General features: G+C 40.8%; 1 protein-coding gene across 1 annotated transcript in view; it reads left to right on the top strand.

Moving 5' to 3' along the window:
- Med30 (mediator complex subunit 30) overlaps positions 1-16,731 on the top strand; it is a 16,950-nt gene extending 219 nt beyond the window's left edge. The window contains exons 2-5 of the mRNA XM_010619656.2: positions 7-117; positions 6,776-6,934; positions 8,883-8,987; positions 16,500-16,731. Coding sequence (XP_010617958.1) covers positions 7-117; positions 6,776-6,934; positions 8,883-8,987; positions 16,500-16,595 — 471 coding nt within the window. The 3' untranslated portion in view covers positions 16,596-16,731. The remainder of the gene's footprint in view (positions 1-6; positions 118-6,775; positions 6,935-8,882; positions 8,988-16,499) is intronic.
- The last annotated feature ends 1,280 nt before the right edge of the window (positions 16,732-18,011 follow it).

Below are 18,011 nucleotides of genomic sequence, written 5' to 3'. Positions count from 1 at the left end.
GCTCAGCAGGCCGCCCGCGAGGTCAACACGGCCTCGCTGTGCCGCATCGGGCAGGAGACGGTGCAGGACATCGTGTACCGCACCATGGAGATCTTCCAGCTCCTCCGGAACATGCAGGTGGGCGCGGGGTCGCCCCTACACCCGCCGGGTCCCGGCTTTCTGTAGGCTTCATCAGGCCGCGGGGACCGCGTCCTCCGGTCGCTATGGAAACCAAGTTTCCGGACGTGTGTGGGTGCCACGCCGCTTCCCTCTTCCACTTACTTTAAAGGTTGTTTTTTTTCCCCCAGCAAAATGTCTCCTGAAAGGAGCCGGACCCGAGAAACTGAAGAATTCACATTCTGCTAACAAGTAATAAAAAACAAAAGTCCTCCTCTTCCCTTGGCAGAACTGATACGTCCGTCTCAGGTTTTGTCCTGTATAAATAAATACACTTGCTAAACCAGCGCCACAGTCGCGAGTGAGCAAGTTAGCGCGTACCCTGGGGAGTCTGCCCCGCTCCGACCCGGTCCCTAAAGAAGCAAGTTGCTTTGCGGTGTCATAAATTAAGTCATAAATTAATCTGCGTTGTCTCACATTTCATCCGAATACAGCACAGAGTCTTCAGGGACGAGGTCCCGGTTCTTTCCGCGTGATTCACAGTCGTTCCTTCTGCTTGCTAAGCACTGTTCAGCCGTGTGACTGCCCCACAGTCTGTGTCTGTCGATGGACTTTTGGGTGGTTTCGTGTTTGGGCCCTTACTACTGCTGTGAATGTTAACTTACAAGCTTGTGTGTGAACGTTTGTTCGGGAGTGTAGTTGCTGGGTCGTGTATCTTTAAAATTTTAAGAGATTTTTCCAAACTAGCTGACCTGTTTTTATTTCCATCGGCAGTGTTTAAGGATTCTGATATCTGCTTATCCTCATCAACACTTATTGTGTTTGTTTATTTATTTGTTTTTAATTTGCAGTTTGTGACTTGCCTTTTATTCTCTTTATATTGTCTTTAAGGAACAGACTTTAAATTTTGTTTTTCTTTTTTTCCCCTTTCATCTGTCCCACCTTTCTTCCTGCTGGGATTAAACCCGGGATCTTAACACTGAGCTCCATCCCCAACCGTTTTTTATTTATGTTTTGAGACACAGTCTCAATTCAGTCATTAAAATGCCCAGGCTGGGCTGGAACTTGTAATCTTCCTGCCTCAGCTTCCCAGAGTGCTAAGGTTATAGATGTATGTGCCACCACACCAAGCTCATTTTTTTTTATTTTGATGGATACCTATTTGATCCTTGTCTGTCTTTTGGTGTCACACCTAAGAAACTTTTGCAGAACCCAGGGTGACAGAAATATTCTCTTACATTTTCTTCTAGAAGTCTTGTACTTTTAGTTTTCACATTTAGGTTTATACGCCATGTTAAGTTACATGATTGGTGACATTTTTGATAGATATAATTCATCATCCAACACCACCGAACTGGCCCACTTTTTTTGTTTGTTTGTTTTGTTTTGTTTTTTTTGGTGTCAGGGATCGAACTCCGGACCTTGCTCTTGCAAGGCAGGCGGCAGAACCACTGAGCTAAATCCCCAGCCCTTAGCACACTTTTAATGCTTTCTTCTCTTAATGCTGAAGGATGTGGACAGCCTGTTGAACAATGTATGGAATTACGTGCATACTATTAAAAGAAATGAATGCATAGAATAAACTACTGTTCAGAAGAGCAGTATCAATAACCAGACTCCATGTGAGCTTGTGTTTAAAGCTAATTTGTAAGAGACGTGATAGTTATTCGTGTGCCTTTTGCTGCGTGAATCCTGTGGTCTGGCTCATCTAAGACCTGTGGCACACATCGTAGGTGACTGAGAAGGCAGTAACGGTGTCCCTTCTTTTCCAAGAAGCTTGAGAAAGAGATAAATGCAAATGTGATGATCTTAGCAACATAGTCTGGCTGTTAATAGCTGATGCGCAGTCCTCTTGTTCACAGTTTCAGTTACCCATGGTCATCCACCGTCCAAATGGATGTTTGGATGGAGGCCACATTTACCTCTTACTAAAGTGTACTCTGATATCTGTTCTGTTGTTCTTAGTCATTGTTAATCTCATACTATGCCTATGCTATAAATTAAATGTTTCATAAGTCTTGTGTATAAGAAAAAGCATAGTAGGGCCAGGGGTTCAACTCAGTGGTACTGCACCTGCCGTGCGAGCGCAAGGTCCTGAGTTCGAGCCCCAATACAACACAGAAAAAGAAAAGAACATAGTAAATTAAGACTTGGTGCTGTCCAGGGTTTGAGGCGTCCTCAGGGGCTTTGCAGTTTATCCCTCTGTGAGAAGGAGGGCCTACTGTACATTTTAGGAAGTATTCAAACTGAAGATTATCCTCTGTATTATTAACCCATAAAGGTAAAATAACATGAATATAAAGTGCTAAGATTTCTAAACATGTGATTTAAGGAAGTGATTATTTATATACTAAGTGTCCTTTAGCTGCTTGGGAGTCTGATGAAAAGTGTGAACTTGTTTCTTAAAAAATACATAAGCATGTTTTGAAAAAACTTTCAGGGAGTTACAGAATGTCTCCCCAAGTTTCCCTGAGTCCCACATTAAGATTCCTGCAAAAAACTGCACTACTTAAGACTCCCTGTGAAAAATGTCATTGCTTTGGCTCTGTTTATTATCCCTTAAGCCTTTTATTTACAGAATATATGATACATTCACAATTCAGGAGTAAAACAGGACCTTTCTGTGAACCTCCCTTGCATTCCTGTGCACTAGGTACCTAATGTTCACTGCAGGCAGTGGCTGTTAAGGGCTCTTACCACTAGTTTGGTGTATCCTTCCGTACATTTTATGTGTATTTAAGCAAATTTATATGTATATTTTTTAATTTCCCCCGCTGCACACGGAGTGCACATATCATGTTATACTTTGCTTTATTCCTTTGATACATTTGGGAGCTTATTCATATTCATACAGAAAACTTCTTTTCCTTTGTGTAGTGAGTAGTATTCCACTACATGGCGGTACTTACTTTATTAAACCAACTCTCCGGTGAAAGCATTTATGCTGTTTTAATTTCCCACTGTCATGCTACACCAGATAATCTCTTGAAGGCGTGTGCATGTATATCTGTAGGATAGGTTTTTAAGCAGCTGTGTTCCTGTGTAAGTAGATAAATTCCTATGAGTTACAGTGTCCTGGGTTGTACCAGATTATGGTACAAAATCCTGAGGCCAATGCAGTAGATTATTCTATTTTTGGATCTTTGATCACTGGGTAAGTGGAAATTCTACTCAGCATTTCTCCTGGGAGCACATCTTCATGAATTTGTGGATCATTTATATTTCCTGTCCTAGATATTTGCTCACTTTTTTAGATATTTGTTCATTTTTTTGCACATTTTTCTTTATCTTTCTTTTTGTACTGGGGACTGAACTCAGGTCCTTGAACTTGCAAGGCAGGTGGAGGAACCATTGAACTAAATCCCGGGCTTTCTTTTTTATCGTTTTAACTTGTTCCCCTAAACTTCCTGTCTATAATATAACTCACAAGTATGTTTTTTTCCAGACTTTTTAGTTTTGTTATTTTGTTTTTTGTTTTGTGTTATGTGGGTTTGTGTGTGCGCATGCATACACAGAAAATGGCGTAGGGGTGGCTCTACTTATGGTAGTTTTTATTATGCATACTTTAATCAAATAGATAGTTGCATGTATTAGTCTTTAGTGTGTCTAGATTCTAAGTCAAGTAAGGAAGGTCTTCCCCAGTTAAAAATTGGAAGAATTCCGTGGCTTTCACCTCTGAAGTATGCCCCTTACTTTTTCCAAAAGGTGCCTACATAAATGCATTTCCCTTCTTTACTGAATCGGATGCTATTTATACAGCAGAGTCTGTCTGCGGATATCTTAGTGAGTTCTCCATTGCTGTGACCAAGTCCCTGCCTAAACAGCTGCAAAGGAGGAAGGGATGATTTGGGTTCGGGATTCAGAGGTTTCATCTGTGCTCAGCTGGCTCTGAGGGCGAAACATCAGGGCACAGGGCGTGGCAGAGGAAGCGGGCTCACCTGGCCTTGGGGACCACGTGTGGTCCCCACACTCGACCAGGCACCCGACCAGGCACCCGACCAGACACCCGGCAGGCAATGAGCTCTCCTCACCTGGGGTCCCCGCAGCATCAAGAGGAGTGGTCTTGGACAGCGTGTAAAATCTGCAAGTACTGTGCGCAAGAAGCACGACTTCCTTTTCAGAATATTTTTTATGAAACTAAAGAAAGGGCACCGTAAACTGCCACGTGGAGACCCAGGAGGTGTGAATGCTGCACACGCGGCACTCGTGGTGCACGTGCAGCTCGCTCCTGCACATTGGGCAGCAAAGTTTATGGCCTTGTAGGGCCACACGGGTGGGACACGCATGGGTGCCCCGCTGCAGAGCTGCCTGTCTTTATGTGTCAACGCGTAAATTTCTTATATGTTTTTGAATCTCACTAATATGTTTACACTCGTCTTTCAGAAGTCCCCTGGCTGTTCTGATCATGTACTTTTACATTTGTACAGGCCAATGTATCTTAAAATCAGCTGTAGTTCTAATAAAAATCTGTTAATGTTTTTATGAAGTTAATCCTAGCAAGACTTGACATCCTTAATACATTATCTTACCAAGAACATGGAATATCCTTTCATTTTTTTATTTCCCTAAGTCAAATTGTAAGTGTCCTTTGTGGGGGGTGGTCTTTTAGTTTGGTTTTGGTTTTGGTTTTTCGAGACAGAGTCTCCCAAGGTAGCCCCAGAAGTCCTCCTGCCTCATCCTCCTGAGTACTGGGATTACAGTTGTGAGCCACGAGCCACCACATCCAACATCATGTTTTCATTTGTGTCTTGATATGTTTAAAGTTTAGCCCTAGGTATTTTATCTTTTCATTGTGGTTGTGAGTGGCATTTTGTTTCTGTGGTTTTTGTGAGAGAAAGCAGAGCTAGTGGTTTCTGTTGATTTTGTGTTCACCTCTTTATTGAGTTCTCTCGCCCTCAGTAGCTGTCATATTATTTGTAAGTAGTGATTACTGCACTGCTTACTTGTTAGGGTTTCAGCCTTTTTTACACTCTTCAGCTTTTCTTCCCTAATTGCATCTTTTGGTGCCTCTAGAACCCTGTTCGTCAGCTGTGGTAGTGGTCTCAGAAGACTTCCTTCAGGTTCCAGAACTTTCTGGAGCTGCTGCTGCTGTTTCCATGTTTGTGCTGAATACAACTGAGATAAATGTATTTTCTCACATTGTGGAATTTTCATTATGTTTCATACTTGCTTTAAAGAATGGGTGTTGAATTTAGTTGAATGCCTTCTTAGTGACTAGGGGTGTGAAGAGTATTTACAGTTTTTCATCCGTAGACAGGAGTGACGTGGTTATTCATGAGCTGTTCATCTTAATAGTGTTTTCTCTCCCCTCCTCCTCCTCCCCTTTTCCCTACCTCCCAGCCCCTCTCCCTCTCTTCCCCTCTCCCTCCTCCTCCTGGCATTACATCAAACCCAGCTACACAAGTGCCGTACCCTGCTAGGCAAGCGCTCCATCCAGCAAAATTCCAGTCCTCAGGGGGTCTTGAGTGCTGTTACCATGTGTGCTATAGGATGTGGGAACCTCATCTGTCTTATGTCACTGATACTCCAGATTCCAAAAGTGTGCACGACACATTAAAGGTGTGCAGCCAGTGTTGAATCAGTTAATTTTTCCTTTCTCTGAGAAGCTTCGATTAAACACTAACATGCAAATTTACTAAGCCAGTACATTTGGAGAGGGTCATTCTTTGCGTTTCAAAAGGGTTTTTTCCTTTATCACAGGATTTAGCATATGTTCCTTTACATGATGTTTTTTGTTTTGTTTTGTTTTGTTTTTGTAACAGGGATTGAACTCGGCCCTTGACTTTGCGAGGCAGGCAGCAGCAGTACTGCTGAGCCAAATCCCTGACCCCTCCCTACATGATGTGTTTTTAATGAAATTTGTGCATAAAATAACAAACTATTTTGATGTCCGTGTGCATTATCCTAAGTACAGTGATCTAAGTTCCAGTCTTTACTAAGTAGGAAACAAGGACAGGTATGAAACTCAGTAAATGACATAATGAAGATTTCAAAGTATTTCATTTACAAAGATATAAGATATTTTTTTATCATCACCCAAGCAGGAAAGCCAGGATAGGATACGTTAGCTAGTGCTTGGAAAAATTAATGAATCACGACACCATGAGGAGAAACCCTGCACGGTCTGATGGAGGAAACCCTCCATGCCATCTCCCCTCTGAAACACTTGACTGACTCAGCCTTTGGTGTTTTCTCACATTTCTTTGAGGCACTGGAAAGGCTGAGCGTCGTTCTTACCTAGTTAAGTTATTTGGGGAACAGTGTACTCGTCCTTTTCTCCTGAAAGATCCTAAGCTTCACTTCCATCTAAGCTGTACTTGAGCTTCCTGCTTGACCTCAGCAATTTGCTCCTTTCCTATAATAGTAACATTAAAATCGCACATTTCTAAAAAAGTTATACTTCACAAATTAAAGGGGAAGAGGCATTTCAGAGGGTTTATTAAAACATTTTTTAGGGCAGTTTTATTGCAGTGAAATAGTAAACAGGTTGCTAATAAATGGGCGCGTGTGACTCTTAAACGCTCTACATATTTATAAATTGTGTGTGTTTAACACTTAAATTCCTAAGATTGAATTTGATTAATTGTGAAGTACAGTCTGCTTTTATGTACTTAAAACTGTTGGGTTCACCTTTCGAAAACCCTGACTCATTAATGTTCTTGTTGTTCTGCCTGGTAAGCTGCCGAATGGTGTCACGTACCACACCGGCACCTACCAAGACCGCCTAACAAAGCTGCAGGACCACCTGCGCCAGCTGTCCATCCTCTTCCGGAAGCTGAGACTGGTCTACGACAAATGCAACGAAAACTGCGGAGGGATGGATCCCATTCCCGTAGAGGTGAATTTTCCTGAGAGGGACATTGAATGAACATAAGATGGGAGGCAGTATCAAGACATTTGTCATTTTTCCCCCTTTTTCTGTTTCCTATTTTGGGAATATTTCCAGCGTTATTTTTGACCAGAGAAGAGGAAGATTATATATAACTATATTTTCACATTAATAATTAATTTGTGTACACTTTGACCTTCGGTCTCAGAGTGATTTTTTGGTCGGTGGTGTTGGAGGAAAGGGTTGTCTGTGGCAGTTGGTAGCATAGTTATCAGTGTCTCCTTTTAATTAAATAAGTGTTTATTCTTTTTTCTTTTTAAGTAGGGGTTCTAATGGCATCATAAAGTACTTTTAAAATGGTTCTCGTGAAAGTGCTTACAGATGAAAGTTTTCTACCATCATTAATTTAGATTGGATTTGTAGCCAAGGGAATCACTCTATTTTAAATATATATCCTCTAAATTTAATCTCGGGTCATGAATATATCTAATTAACAAGGTAGGTGATATTTTTCTGAGTACCTCTTCCTATTTCCAATTCAGGTCACTGCCACCAGAGGTAGCTAGGAAGCATAGGTCTTCTAGCTCTTCCTATAAAGAACAGTTTCATGGGATTGGTGCTTCTTCCTTAAGCACAGCTTGTAAGAGGTGAGCAGAGACCATTAGACAGCAAAAGAGCCTGAACACAAATGGTCAGAGGTGTGAGAAGAGGATGAGAAACGCTGCTGACATTGTCAGATGCCGTGGAGACGTCAGAGAAGGTCAGGACTGAAGACCGTCTGCACCTTTTGCTAAACAAAATGTATTGCAGGCGGGGGATTTAGCTCAGTGGTGCCGCCGCCTGCCTCATAGTGCAAGGTCCTGAGTTCGATCCTGGTACCAAAACCAAAAATGTATTGGTGTATTCCAGTAGAGCTTCAACAAAACGGGTTGTGGTGAGGTCAAATCACAGTGGTTGAAGATGAGAGGAGCTGGACCAGCACTTAGATGTCAGTCTTTGAAGAAGCAAAGATGAAAATAAGAAAAGAAGGAGGAGGAAGGGGGAATGGAATGAAGGGTTTGGGGCATTTTCTGCCTCCAAAGAAAGAGATTGGAGCATGTTTGGGGACAAGAAAAGTGCAGGGAGAGGCTAGGGAGAGGGGCCAGGAGCAGTGAGGACAGAGGAGGAATCAGCACCGGCTGACCACCGGGAGACCGGTCACCTCGGAAGGGAGGACGGCTGCCGGAGGAGAGGGGAGGAAGAGTGGATGTGGGTGTGACTGCGCTCCTGTTTGTCCCAAGAATGTCAGGCGGTCTGGCCTGGTGTCTCTTGGCCTGGACAGTTGCTCGCCTCTGGCTTCTTCCTGTGTCGGCGACACAAGATGTTGGCCACTGGGTGATCGAATTCTGTCCCATGAACTTCATCACGAGCCGTGTGCACTTACTCATACCTGTCCCACACGTTCTGTTATTCAGTAAAACATTTTGTCCTGAAGAAAAAACACACACAACTAACCTAAGTTAAGACATTTAGAAGCTAGCACAGGCATGAAGTTTTAAGCGGCAAATTAACAAGGCTCCCATAATGCATGTCCACGAAGCTCCTGTCCTAGTGTGGATGAGGGAAAGCCCGTCTTGTTCAGTGGACCCTAAGTCTCTCAGGAACGGGAATTACACTGACATTAATTTGGCAGTATCTTACCCAGTGTCTGGATTAAATATTTGCTGACTGAATGAGAAGGGCATTATTTGACTGTATGTGACAACCAGTGTTGTAAAGGATATTTTTGCAGAGGAAACCCAGAGTGTAACACCAAAAAGCACTGAAGCAATGGAGTTCTGAATCTGTTGTTTCTGGCCCCTACCTGAAGCTGCTCAAAAGTATAAAAACTAACCCTGTTCTGACCTAGTTCCCTGTCCCAGTCTGTTGAAAATTTGGATCTTGGTTTTGACTTTTCACTTTTGCTCATCACTCCCAGCAACTGATTCCGTACGTGGAGGAAGATGGCTCAAAAAACGATGACCGGGCGGGCCCACCTCGATTCGCCAGTGATGAGAGACGAGAAGTCGCTGAAGTAAATAAAGTGAGTTCCTGGTCCCGGTGGCTTCTGTTTCAGGTTTCTAGATGAAAGTTGCGTGGGAGGCTAATGTAACTCAGAAGCATAATTTGAATTACTTGAAGTTGTTTTTTCTGGCAAACTCAGCCTATTCAGCACTCAGCGAAGCACGAAAAGGTAAGCAGAATCTGTCTGAAAAGTCGGAAAGCGATCACAGAATTCACCCCGTAAAGCTCCCTGAAGAGTGTGCTTGCACGCAGTCCCAGCCCAGCTCCTCCTCTCTTTTCTGCCTTTCTAGCTTACTGCATATTTGGAGCAGCAAACGATGACAGTGTGCAAGTAGGAAAGGTGAATGTCTTACCACCTGAATGAGAACTCCAGAGAGTTATCAAGAGTGCCGTCTTACCCCAGCCTCCTCTGAATGTTCCCGACTAGAATATATTTATTGCTGAATATTTTTAAAAGTTCAGAAGACACTGCTCCGATAGCTCTCATGAACCTAAAACCGGGAGAGCTGTCAGTTCATTCTGTGGTAGAAACAGCTCCTAGGTTTGCCAGAACCTAACAGAAATAACTTAATGAATAAAACTACCAACCTCACTCTTATTTAGAAATACAAATCACTCCTCCTGACATTTTAGTTCTCTTTAATAGAATTTGTCAATGTATTAGCAAATCCATCTTAGCTAGAGAGTTTTCTGAGATATATATAGATGAAGATCATTGAATCTATAGACATAATACAGAATATCATAGTTACATTGGGAAAATTGTTATCAGGAGGCAGGTTGCTGATTCAAAGAGCATTTAAAACTACCGGGAAGATTTTTTTAAACTTTATTTCAAATAGCTAAAATTTTTCATACAGATGAAATAGAGAGGTGTTCTTATTAAAAAGAGGCATAAAATAGTATTTTAGTATTTAAATTTTTAAATAAAATTATTAGTATGTTTGAGAAATCATAGCCAGTTCAAAAAGATAGCAAATATGTTGTTACAAAATAGGAGTTGTGCTATTATTTACAGACCTCTTAAGATGCCCAGAGAACTTCATTTGATGAAAAGGAGACTCTGTAAGAGTTCTGTTAGAGCAGTTAAGGCAAGATTGATAACATGCTTTTATAATGTTAGAAACCATTTGGATTATAAGATACTGTTCATAGTCGCAACAGGAAATATTAAGTAGACAGGGATTATGTCAGTGAGGTTGTGCTAACCCCTTACTAAGGTATAGTAAAGAAGGATGGAGTAATTAAAAGAACATACAAAGTTCTTGAGAGGCAGTAAACATAAAAATGCCAGTCTTGATTATTTTAATACAGTAACACTCCAAATCCAAATAGGACTTTTGTGAAAACATGCAAAAACAGTAGGATTTTGGTGCAATAACAATTAAAGAACAAATCCCAATAAAATCCAAATGGATATTTCTTCTTAGAAATGTAAAAATTTCAGGCAAACTTCTGATAAATAAGAGTATTAAAGCACAATTATTTGATTCGGAATTTAAAATATTATACAGGGAATTTATAAAAAAGCATGTGGTAGGGTACAAGTATAGATAGATTAGTAAAATTATACCCATAGATAGCCTTCCCATTGAATATGAGAACTTAATATGATAGTAGGGAGATCGTGTGGAAAATTAGTCTTTGAAAAAAGTAGAAAACTTGGTGGAAAATTAAACTAGCTTTTATATTGCATCATATGTCAAAATAGATCTCAGAGTGGAAAATAAGACCTGCAAAACAAAATATTGGAAAATTAAAAGAAATATGTATTTCAGAACACGAAAAAGGAAAAACGTGGGTAGATTTTATAAAATATGGTAACCTTATAAAAAGATAAAATACAGATTATGATTAATATTTCCAGCAAATGTGATAATCAGCTATTATTATAACAAAGAACTGAGCTAGAAGTTGGTCAAGAATGAGGAAAAAATTGGAAACTTTTCATTTAGATCTTAAATCCTAGGCGGCGTTTGGTGGCCCACAGCTGTTTGGTTGTTTTAGAGCAATTGACCCCTGGTTCCCAAGGAGGGCGGGCTGTCCCTCTGGTCCTCGCTGCCTGTGAGACAGTCCCGCTGTGCAGGCCTCCGTGGTGTGGTGGGAGAGCCACATGCTCAGTGGTTCTCTTCCCACTAAGTCACTGACCACTGTCCAGAGAATGCACCCTCTGCATCTGCGGATGTCGTTTCTGGTCTCTTTTCTCTGCATGTGTTTATGACTTCATTATGCTTCTGCCACTTGTATTAGGGATTTGAAAAAGGCGGCATGTATTTTTTCCACAGTATTTTACTGGAAAAAAAAGAAATTCTTTTAGAATTTAGAGGGCTGTATCTTTTCTTGAGTGGCACAAGGACGTTCTCATCTCGGGGCCTCAAAGCTCTCTTTCTTCCTGGAAATTCATATCCCTGTATTTTGTAAAGCACTAGAGAAGGAGGTGGTGAACAGACATAAAAGACAAGAAAAACTTAAATTTCAGTCTCAAAAAAGGAAAGAGAGTATAAAATCAACTGCCTAAAAGCAAGCGAGGCGGGATTTTTTTTTTAAACCCAAAGTGGCTTTTTATGGTTTTCAATATGGATTGAATGTAACATAAATTTTGACTGTGAACAGGGTAGTTAACACTATTACTGCATTTTATTATTTTACTCCAGTCTCTTCAAACTATATCTTCTGTCTAGAATTAGGATGAAATTAATGAAACTTTTAAAAACATGACACTCATGATCCATTAATATATTTTTTTTCCTTAATATCACACATACTTGATTTTCATGAAAACTGTTTATTTTGAATGATAAAATGTCCTAATCTAAGTATTTGATCACAGGAATGTTATTAAAAATAAAAGATTCATTGATTGATTGTTAAGTATTTATAAATATCTGTATTCATAAACTTAAATTTTTGTCTGTTGTTAATCAGCACACAAGCTCAAGATGCAAATAAGGGCTGCTTTTATTTATTTTGTAAATAGAGCTTTAAAGTTCCCAGAATTGTATCATTCCCTCCCTATTAACTGTAACAAATGCCAAAAGGTTGGCTTGGCTCTCGGTTTCCCAGGTTTCAGTTCCTGGCTCCTCAGCTGCTTTTCCTTGGCCTCGGGCAGCACCGCGCAACAGGAGTCTGTGTGGGAGGAGAGGGTTCTCCTGGCCAGGAGCCAGAGAGCCTAAGTGGAGTCCAGGACCCTGGGGTGCCCTGCGCTCACGACCTAAGACCTCCGCTCGAACCCTCTCCCTCCCAGAGGTGCCCCTGGCCAGGAACCAGGCCTTCACTCATCACCGGGCCTCTGGTGACCGTATCCAAACCGTGGCAGCTAAAAACAAGACGAACATGTTTGAAGTCACTACCAAGGACTTTTGTTGCTTATTCTGTCCATTTTTCTAGGTTGGGAGAAAACTTTTTATTTGATTCTATCTTACTTTTCCTTTGAATATCCAAGAATTTAGGTGCCTGCTCCAGGCATGGTCCCAGGTGCTAGACTCTCCCACGAGCCAGCCCTGGTGTTGTCTGCTTCATGCAAGTTTCTGATGAGTGCACAGGTTTCTTCCTGGAGAGCGCAGCACTCTGTAGTGGAAACAAAGCCCCTGTGCTTCATGTGCCCCTGGCGTGTCCTGGTGGATCTCCACAGAAACAAAAATACTGTGCATAATTTCAATGCATCAACCTTTGCTTATATCAAGGTGCCTCGTGGGTCTGTATAATCAGTAATAAGGGTATGTTTTTCACATTCAGTTAGAAATATCTGGTCTAATTATAATGCCAATGTCTTTTATTCTAAATGAACAAAAGAAATAATTGATACCCTTTATTGATCCCCAATTGGTCATCTTCAAATAGCATTCTATCTTTGAACTAGTGCAGAAGAGCAAGTTGACTGTATTTTTCACCTGCCTGGTCTCTAGTAATGCGTGTGTTACCTCTGCCTACCATAGTGTCATGGAACAGAGGCAGACAGGATGTAGCTGGTATTGGAGGTAAACCAGGACTAAAATGGCCTAGTGTTAGTAGCTTTTTTGGTTTATTTAAATACTTTTCATTTTTTTCTTCAAGTATCCTGAGATCTTAAGCCCTGATATCCAAGTAGGAAGGTGAATTCTTGTTTCAGACTCTATGCTTTAGGGAAATTAGAATGAGCTTTATTTTGCTTACAGCTATTCCACTGATGGTAAAATGAAATTGAAAGAAATAGTGGGGTAGTGTTTATAGGGTTGACATACAATCAGGTCCATGCATTTAGAAATTATTTTTGATCAAGTGTCACGGCCTTTGTATGAATATTAAATTACATTTAGCAGAAACACTTTTCGTAAGTACTTTATGTGCTCTGCTTACACATTCACCTGTTAATGTAACAAATTAGGCACAGCTGACGGATTTTGAAAATAGCAGCTGTCAACCTCTGTTAAAATCCATCAGTGGCAAGATTGTACATATTAAATCCTATATCATGTCATGAAAATTTATTTACAATTTAACCACTAATAAGCAGAACTGTCAGCTTTGCTGTCAATGTCTCCTGACATGTTTTGACTCTAGATATTTTGCTTGTGTGCTAATTTTTTAATTTAAAACTTTGTGGCATCTTTGAGAAAAAACTATCCAAGTACCTTTTATGATTTTTGAAAGTTTTATTGGCTAGATTTTATTGTTATTGTGAAAGTACACTTACCTTTTAGGAATTAATGAGGCCTTAAGAAGAAAGAAAAACAAGCATATCAAAGTTTATATTCCCAAAGAGTATCCTTGAATAGCCTCTGTCGGTAGGCTTTGCATTTATCCCCCGTCATGACACCATTGTGGGGCTGTCCAAATCCTGTTTTCATTCTGAGTAAAAGTCTGCCTGTGGCCACCCAAGAATACAATTCCATTACTTCTAGTCACTGCTTTATTTTTACTGAAAACGCAGTCACTGAGCTTATTCACCACACTCGGCCTTTCAGTGGTTTTCTGCTATCTCTGAAACTTCAGTCCTTCCTTTGTGCTTTCTCGTGGGTGCAGGTCTGTGATTATGGAAGGTACCCATCCTGCACGGTTCGCTGCACGTTAAGCATTTGTCTTACCCTTCAGGAGTTTGAATGGGTCCCCCTTATCCACTCACTCCCAAGCCCAAATTCATCCTCCCTCTCCTGCTCACCACCAGTTTTTCTAGGCCCCAAACAGATCCTCCTCTTCTCTGCTGCCCTTTTCCGTCAGAGGCAGTCTCTCTCTCTTGGAGTGCCACAGCATCTGATATTTTTCCTCTGCCATCTGCCTTGCCAGGCTGCAGTCTATTCAGTTGGGCACTGTCTTCCTCCTACTTTATTTTGAAAGCCTGAAATTTTCAGAAGTGGTTGTATTCAAGAAACATTAGATCTTACTAATTCAAATTAGATTTTTTTTTAAAAAAGCACACTCACATTCTTTCTCTTCCTTTTATTTTTACTCAATAGTTTTTTTCTGTGTTCCTCTTGAAAAGTTGGAAATGAGAGGGGAATTGTGGTAGTTGAAGAATGTACGGCTAGAGGTGAAAGGCCAGGATTTAGACTGGCGCAGAACAGCCGCCTTGGAACCATGAATTCACCAAAGCAGACTCCCTGGCTTTCAGCCACGTGTCTTGGTAGCCAGTTGTCACCTTAGGTCTGAGTATACAGAAGAGTAACTGGCCAGCGACCTTAGATGAGATTCATAGAATAGAAAACTGAGGAAAAAAAGTATCTGTGTAGGCTCAAATTGTAAGAGACAAAATTAGAACTTAGACTGAGATTGCCAACCTCCCAATGCTCATCTGTGTTGCTGCCACCCTCCCCGGATGCACAGGTGTTGGTTTCTGGTCTGCGCTGAAAGATGTCAGGGGCTGGGGTCGTTCCTCACCTGTCTCAGTAGCATGGGGTCATTATTTTACATAATGAGCCCAGCTGCTTGACTGTCTACTGCATAGTCACGATGGCAGGACTTAGACGATGGCTCATCTGAAAGCTGATCAAGGAGACTGAATAACTAAAAATACTAACAGTTTTCTGTTTTCCCAAAGACTATGTTAAAGTGAGCTTTAAGCTGGGTGTGGTGGCACAGGGCTGTAATCACAGTGCTCTGGGAGGCTGGCACAGGAAGATGATGAGTGTTGAGTCTGAGCCCAGCCCGGACACCTTAGTGACTTAGCAAGATCCTGTCTTTGATGATGATGATGATGATGATGGGTTGGGGATGTAGCTCCTTGTAGAGGCACTAGGTTCAATCCCTAGTTCCAAAATAACTTTTTAATTAATACTGTAAGACATTAGCCTCTGTAAACTGCTTTTCTGTTTTTCTTTTTAGCCACCTATTTCCTCTCTTTTCCAACTCTATTGACGAACATATAGCAGCTCACAAGATTTAGCTATTATGAGTTGTGCTGCTAAACATGGATATTCATATAACAGTATCTTAACTGCACACAGAATATAATCGTATAATCTTAATCTTAGTTTGCTTTTCTTTTTTTTTGCTACCAGAGATTGAACTTGGGTCCTGGCACTTGCGAGGCAGGTGGCAGAACCACTGAGCTAAATCCCCGGCCCTAGTTTGCTTTCTAATAAAATGAAAATTAAGATGTTTGAGACCTTTTTGAAGGGCATATATGCTAGTTTATCTGGAGGTCAGTAAGTATCCTTAAATAAAATACAGATCTCCAAATATCATGTTTTTAAAAGACTGAGTATTAATGATGATTGTATTGGCCAGTGAACGCTCTAACTGGAAGCTCTCTATTTTTATCTAAGCAGATATTTGCCACATAGGACATGAAGAAATGATGCTTAAAAACTTTATAACCCACAGTGTAGTAGAACCCAGGAGGGGAGATACAGAGACACAGGCCATGTATGTCCCCGGTGTGCAGCAGGTCTCAGCTGTGAAGATTATGCCACCGGGCACTGTGCCTTCTCAGTATCAGAGGTAGATGGCACCTCGTGCCAGGGGCTGCCACATTTTTGAAAAGCCAATTGCATCAAATGTTGTGTTTTTATTATACTTTATTCTCTAGATTGACTGTTTATGTGCTGTGTCTGCCATGAGCATTTGCTGAATACTTACTTAGATGCCAGGCAGTTCTAACACTTTATGAGAATCAAAGAATTTAATCCCCTCCTGTGAGGTAGGTTCATTCATTGCCTGCTGCATTTTTCTGAATTTGTCCGGCGTCGTCCATTTGTAAGTAGGGAGGTGGCGAGCTTCTGAACACCCCGAGAGTCTGGCTCAAGTGTGTGCTTTTCACTGCTTAGTTCTGCCCTCGCAACTCCGGATTCTTCAGCTTTGGCTCATTTTCCTTGAGGAGGAAGCAGAGCAGTAGCAGAGCTGGGAGCCGCAGCCCTGGGCCTCTGAGCTGAATCGGAGCACAGAATGCCGGACCGGGAGTGTTCAAAGCCAGAGAAGCACTGAGACCGTTTGCACTACAGGAATATTTAGTTTAATTTCTGCCTAGACCATTTGAGTCCCAACTTACGACATTCTAATCTGACTTCATCGTCCATATTTTGTGAAACATTTTTGATGCATTCTTTTGTTTCCACAGAAACTCAAACAGAAGAACCAACAGCTGAAGCAAATTATGGATCAATTACGAAACCTCATCTGGGATATAAATGCCATGTTGGCGATGAGGAACTAAACTGATATTTAAATTTCCTATCCTGTATGTGTTATATCATTGTTTTTTCCCTCAAGTATTTTTCCCATTGAAAAAGATTATCTGCTTTTATTTGAGTCGCAAAAAACTAAAGTTCCTATTTTTACATTGTAGTTTTAAAGTATTCAGTTTTTCTGTAATGCTGTTGAATCTATGAAAGATTGTAATTTTGATAGCATTTATGTTTTGGTTATTTTCATGAATTGAATAATGACTTTTTAAAAGTAAAATAAAGTTTTATAAATAAATTTTTTAATTTGATCAGTGGTTTGGCTCATTTCAGTTACCCTCTTAGAAAAAAATTAATATATTTTTTGCAGATGAAAACAAAGTTCATTTGTAATCCTTAAATAATTACAATTAATTAAAATTAAAGATATGTTACTGTTTAGGGCTGAGGATTTAGCTCAGTGGTTCTGTCACCTGCCTCACAAGCGCAAGGACTGGAGTTTGATCCCCAGTACCGGAAAAAAAAAGATGGTACCATTTTGACTCAACATTTTAAATTCAATTTTATTCCAAAACCAGTTAAAAATATGAAAACAGCATATATTGCCAAGAAAATTACTTTTATGATGTTCTTCAAGTCTTTGGTCTTAATTGAGATGATTTGTCTCAAAGGAGAAAATACATGATTTGAGGATAGGACAAATTAAAATCGCAACTGTGTTTATCTGCTACCTGCTTTAGAACAAGAAGGAGTCCCTTCATTTTTCAGGTACAGCCTAAGAATAATCATGAGTGTATTTTGTAAACAAGACATTTTTAAGAGTTTTAAATTTGATCGTTCTCTGTGATAGGTGTGGCGGTCCAGCCGTCACAACACGAACATGCCTGAGTTGGGGAGTGAGGATTGAGAAAGGAAGGAACACTCCCGCCTGAGTGGAGACCAAGAGAAGTCTGGTTTATTTCACAGAAACAGCGCCTTTTAAAGGCACCTCAGCAGGAAGCACCAAGCAATAATTTGTATCTTATGCAAAGACCAGATTTTCTGACTCTTACAAAGAACATCAGATCTGCGGCTCTTTGAGTTTCTCCCATCGCAGGGTCAAAAAACAAGTTTAACAAACAGAGTCCTGGAAAAGTAACAAATGTTACATAGATTGTATCAATGCCTTAATTGTAGAGGAAGAAGTTTCCTTTCAAATGTCAAACGCCAGAGGGCCACAGCCCGTCCCCACAGATAGGTGCTCTTCTAGTTGACAGTAAATCCATTATTGGTCTGCTGTTGGGAGCTCAGCTCTTCTGGCCTCATTCACAAGCTCCTACCTGCCTATCTATTCTGAGTAGACTCCACGAAAATCCTGTGTGACTTCTCTTGTATGTGAATAGAGTTTCTCTGGAAAACCACACAATGAACCAGTAACTGGCTTCCTCTGGGTAGGGAATGGAATGGTT

Source organism: Fukomys damarensis, unplaced genomic scaffold, assembly GCF_012274545.1.
Source record: "Fukomys damarensis isolate Sample0158 unplaced genomic scaffold, DMR_v1.0_HiC HiC_scaffold_5, whole genome shotgun sequence".
Classification (NCBI taxonomy): domain Eukaryota; kingdom Metazoa; phylum Chordata; class Mammalia; order Rodentia; family Bathyergidae; genus Fukomys; species Fukomys damarensis.
The sequence above is the reverse complement of the archived record's forward strand: the minus strand, read 5'-3'. Positions and strand labels throughout refer to the sequence as shown.